Genomic DNA, 5,734 nt, shown 5'->3' on the forward strand with positions numbered 1-5,734 from the left:
TGCTGAACTAAAGTCTACAAAAAGGACCCTTGCATAGGTCTTTGGAGACTCAAGATGTTGTAGGATGTAGTGCAGAGCCATATTAACAGCATCATCTGTTGATCTATTTGCTCGGTATGCAAATTGCAAGGGGTCTAAGAGCGGATTCGTGATGGTTTTCAGGTAGGAAAGCACTAGCCTTTCAAAGGTTTTCATGACTACAGATGTTAGAGCAACTGGTCTGTAGTCATTCAGTTCCTTGATGGTGGGCTTCTTCGGCACTGGGATGATGGTAGAGCGTTTGAAGCAAGAAGGAACATAGCACATCTCTAGTGATTTATTGAAAATATGGGTGAAGATGGGGGCCAATTGGTCAGCACAGACTTTTAAGCAAGAAGGAGTTATCTTGTCTGGGCCTGGAACTTTTCCTGGCTTTTGTCTGTGAAATAGGTCCTGCACTTCCTTTTCTGTGATCACTAGGGGTTGTGAACCCAATGAAATGGGGTCAGTTGTAGGAGGCTTGGCTGTTGTTTGTGTGTCTGAGATGGGGGTTATGGAGATAGGTGGCTGTAGTTTCCTTTCAAACCTGCAGTAAAACTCATTCAGGTCATCTGCCAGTTGTTGATTACCTTCAGCCTGGGGAAATGAAGAAGAGAAAAATCCTAAATAAAAGGGTTGGTTGTGATTCAGATCCCTTTATATCTCTGCCCGTTTCTAAACATTATTTAATTATATTCAATTTGGGTTACTGCCTCATGGGACGCAGAAGGAGGGGACACAGAGGAGCTTAGAGTTTATCAACAGAATCCTACAGTCAAATCTGTCCATTCCTCTTGCATTGCCAAGACTGGCAGACGTTGGTCCCAAAGGCTAGTGGTGTGCAGAAAGAGAGAGATAGTAAATTTGGAGGAATCAACCAATTAATTTGCTTATCAGCTACTACACATGCAAAATCAAGAGCACCCTTCAGGAACTAGTTGGAAGAACTTCAATAGAAGCATGAGAGAATCAGCAGTGGGGACTGCAAATTTGGTGCCAGTAGTATTTTCTGCTGATTCAGGCTTGGATAGATACTACTTTAAGGCTGCGATGAGAAAAAGTCCTGTGCAGGGTTCAAACTCCTTGAGTCAAACATAAATCTGGGATATAGACATATAGTTGGATGCAGATTTAATTCTACCATTACCAAATATAACCAATTTTTTTCTCATATGGTTGTAAAATAAATTTTATCTCATTCATCTGATCATTAGACATCAATGGGCATTTTTTTCCTTTTGAAGCATGTTTCCCCTCCCATGTTCTCACTACTGATTTTCTGATGTTTAGAAAGGTTGTACACTTTAAAAAAATGCTTTTACTCATTGTTTAAGAAGCCAAAATTCAACTGCTGTATTGTTAATAAAAGTAGGATTTTTTTAAAAAAATGGCAAGCTTGTTCCCAGGGAGAAGAATGTATGATATCACTTGGAGTAACCAATCAGCACTCTGCAGAGCTGTAGACCACCAAAACTGGAATCTTTACATTCTACTTTGCAAAGATGTGGATAAATGTATCAACCGTAAGAGACCTGCTTCTAAAGAAAATGAAGTAGTTCATTCAGATTTGTTCTTATGTTTAAATAGGAACACATGTTCTTATGTGTTTAGAGATGCTTTATCAAGATAGCATCTGTGGTTAAAGACTGGTAATATTCATCTTTCTTCTCATTATGCAGGAATATATTCATCCCACTCCTAACCAACATGTTTATACACACAGTCAGTGCTTGATAAGCATTTTGGTAGAGATGAAGTAAAATATTTGTGGACTAATTATTAATGAAGCATTCTTAATATTTAGCATTGGGTTTTATTCATTTTCTATCAGGTTTTATTAATTTTCATCCGGTTGTTAATCATGGAAGTTCCTTACCAGTTTCTTTTCTCTCTCTTTCTCTCAATAGATAATTCAATATCTGCCAGGATGGAGAAGCTACCCCCACCAAGCATAAATTTGTGTTTTGGAACAGAACATGTCCAACAGCCGTATATGAAGTTTTCTGAATGGAAATTCAAGCTGTTCAAAGTGAGATCACTTGAAAAGCCTCTTCCTGAAGACAGCCACCAGGCTAACTCTGCTAAAGAAAATGTGACAGGGTCTCTGGACATCACTGACGAACAACCTAAGGCAGCAGCTGTATTGTCACAAGTGCCCTTTGAAACAGACACCGAGCTGAATAAAAATAGCTTGGCAAGAGAGGAAGATGCCTTTCACCTGAGCCAAAGAGAGATGGAAGCTCACCAAGCAAGCCTGCAGCACCTCTGTCGCATCTGTGGAGGCTCACTGAAAACTGACCCATACAAAAAGTATCATCCAGTTCATGGGCCAGTGGATGAGGAGACCCAGGCTCTTTTGAGAAAGAAAGAGAAAAGAGCCACTTCCTGGCCAGATCTTCTCGTCAAAGTTTTTAAGATCGATGTAAGGGGAGATATTGACACAATCCACCCTACTCATTTTTGTCACAATTGTTGGAAAGTCATTCAAAGAAAAGTCAGCAATGCTCCCCATGAAGCACATCTGCTGGAGAAAGACCCAGTAGAATGGCATCCCCATTCAACAAGCTGTGACATTTGTGTCACTTCCTTTCGTGGAGTCAAGAGGAAAAAAACAATGCTGAATTCACAGCTGAGCAAAAAACTCAGGATTATTGCTGGGCACACAAGAAAAATAAGATGCATAAGAAAGGTAAAGCAACTGAATAGCAAAAGTTTGATGAAAAAGATTTCAAACTGTAAGCAAATCCATCTCAGTACAAAAATCCTTGCAATAGACTACCCTGTGGACTTTGTAAAGTCAATATCTTGCCAGATCTGCGAACACATCCTAGCTGATCCAGTAGAAACAACATGTAAACACTTATTTTGTAGAGTCTGCATTCTTAAATGTCTTAAAGTAATGGGAAGCTATTGCCCATCCTGCCGATATCCTTGTTTTCCTACTGATCTAGTGAGCCCTGTAAAATCCTACCTGAGCATCCTCAACAATTTGGTTTTGAGATGCCCGGTAAAAGGCTGTCATGAGGAGGTCTTTTTGGAAAAATACTGCCAACATCGTTCTAATCATAAAGGGGCAGAAAGTACAGACAGCTATGTCTATATCAACAAAGGTGGCCGACCGAGACAACATTTGCTTTCACTGACCCGGAGAGCTCAAAAGCACCGCTTGAGAGAACTCAAGCTTCAAGTGAAAGATTTTGCAGAAAAAGAAGAAGGAGGAGACGTGAAGTCTGTGTGCCTAACTTTGTTCTTGCTGGCTTTGAGATCTAGAAATGAGCACAGACAAGCAGATGAATTGGAAGCTATAATACAAGGGAAAGGATCGGACCTTCATCCAGCTGTTTGTTTGGCAATCCGAGTCAACACCTTTCTTAGCTGCAGCCAATATCATAAAATGTACAGGACAGTAAAGGCAATTACAGGAAGGCAAATTTTCCAGCCTTTGCATGCTCTCCGAACAGCTGAGAAGTCCCTTCTGCCTGGTTATCATCCCTTTGAATGGGAACCTCCTTTGAAAAATGTGTCTAGCAACACAGATGTAGGCATTATTGATGGGCTGTCAGGAATACAGCAGTCTGTGGATGACTACCCAGTGGATACAATTGCAAAGCGATTTCGATATGATGCAGCTTTGGTGGCTGCCCTTATGGATCTAGAAGAAGAAATTTTAGAAGGACTGAAAACTCATGACTTGGATGACTATTTGAAAGGACCCTTCACTGTAGTGATTAAAGAATCCTGCGATGGAATGGGAGATGTCAGTGAAAAGCATGGCTGTGGCCCAGCTGTGCCTGAAAAGGCAGTTCGATTCTCCTTCACCCTTATGAGCATCACTGTAACTCATGAGCGTGGCACCGCGAGGATTTTTGAAGAAAACAAACCCAATTCAGAGTTGTGTTGTAAGCCTTTGTGTCTTATGCTGGCTGATGAGTCAGATCATGAGACACTCACTGCCATCCTGAGTCCTCTTATAACAGAACGGGAAGCCATGAAACATAGCACACTGATACTTTATATGGCTGGTATTCCTAGAATTTTCAAATTCATATTTAGGGGCACTGGATATGATGAAAAACTTGTCCGTGAAGTTGAGGGTCTTGAAGCATCAGGCTCTACTTACATTTGCACACTTTGTGATGCCACCCGCCTAGAAGCCTCTCAGAACCTAATCCTGCATTCTGTAACCAGGAATCATGCTGAAAACCTAGAACGATATGAAGTGTGGAGGTCCAATCCTTACCATGAAGGTGTTGATGAACTACGTCACAGAGTGAAAGGTGTCTCTGCCAAGCCTTTTATTGAGACTGTGCCTTCAATCGATGCACTTCACTGTGATATTGGCAATGCGGCTGAATTTTACAAAATATTCCAGTTTGAGATTGGTGAGGTGTACAAAAATACCAGTGCAACCAAAGAAGAGAGAAAGAGGTGGCAGTCAACTCTTGACAAGCACCTAAGAAAAAAGATGAATTTGAAACCTGTAACAAGGATGAATGGAAATTTTGCAAGAAAACTCATGAGTAAAGGGACTGTGGATGCAGTCTGTGAATTAATAAAATGTGAGGAGAGACATGAAGCCCTCAGAGAATTAATGGACCTTTATCTTAAGATGAAACCAGTATGGAGATCTTCATGTCCAACCAAAGAATGCCCAGAACTTGTATGTCAATACAGTTTCAACTCTCAGAGATTTGCTGAGTTGCTGTCAACTAAATTCAGTTATAGATACGATGGGAAGATTACCAATTATTTTCATAAAACACTTGCTCATGTTCCAGAAATTATAGAACGGGATGGTTCCATTGGTGCCTGGGCAAGTGAGGGGAATGAGTCAGGCAACAAACTGTTCAGACGCTTTCGAAAGATGAATGCCAGGCAGTCAAAATGTTATGAGATGGAAGACGTTTTGAAGCATCATTGGTTATATACTTCAAAGTATTTACAAAAATTCATGAATGCTCATAATACATTGAAAAGCCAGATGGTCCAAATTAGGCCAGAACAGACTGAGAACGATGTCATGATGATGGAGGATTCTTTGGAGACTCCTGATTTCATGGACTTCTAAGTGGAGTTAAATTTTGCATTGGTCTTGCAGCTGAAAAGTCAATATTCATTTGCATCCAGAAATAGTGGAGAGGTTTTTTTTCACTGAGCTGTAAAAACCTTGAGGAAAGCTGTTTGATGGTGGGCTGTGCTGTTCTAACAACAGGTCCATAACATGAAAGTGTGTATGAGCAGATGTGGCCTGGCTTAACAGCCAATTTTAAAGAGGAAAACAGAACCAAAGCCAATAATTATTTTTCTGTGACCACATTTAAATACTATGTAGAAGGCAAAATAGTGCTATTTCAGTAAAATTTGTAAAAGGTTAATGATAAGATATTGCTTTTATAAATACTTATTAGCCTTTTATTAGCCAAGAGCAAACAATGTCCCAATATTTTAAAAAGGGGAGACAGGAGACCTGGGAAACTAAAACCACTTACTTTGAAGTCAATTACTGGTCAAAATACTAATACAAACAGTAAAGTAGCAAGTTTATGATTTAGAAAATAATTTAATTAGCTATCTAATTAAACATTTTCTTTTTAATGGCTTCTGGCTCCAATTCCTGATCAATCAATCTGCAATATGGAGGCATTTATATACAGGCATATTATAGCATGCAATTATAACTCTAGATAGTAATTCAATATTTTTAAAAGTAAGTTCT

At 39.7% G+C, this 5,734-nt stretch overlaps 1 protein-coding gene across 1 annotated transcript; it reads left to right on the top strand.

The window, feature by feature from the left end:
• The first annotated feature begins 1,945 nt into the window (after positions 1 to 1,945).
• RAG1 (recombination activating 1) lies at positions 1,946 to 5,086 on the top strand. The gene has a single exon (XM_058161907.1). The coding sequence runs from the start codon at positions 1,946 to 1,948 to the stop codon at positions 5,084 to 5,086; it is 3,141 nt and encodes a 1,046-aa protein (XP_058017890.1).
• The last annotated feature ends 648 nt before the right edge of the window (positions 5,087 to 5,734 follow it).

This window comes from Ahaetulla prasina, chromosome 1 (assembly GCF_028640845.1).
Source record: "Ahaetulla prasina isolate Xishuangbanna chromosome 1, ASM2864084v1, whole genome shotgun sequence".
Taxonomy (NCBI): Eukaryota; Metazoa; Chordata; class Lepidosauria; order Squamata; family Colubridae; genus Ahaetulla; species Ahaetulla prasina.

Excerpts from the sequence above, each read along its gene's own strand:
- RAG1 (XM_058161907.1), top strand. The coding sequence starts at position 1,946 with ATGGAGAAGCTACCCCCACCAAGCATAAATTTGTGTTTTGGAACAGAA.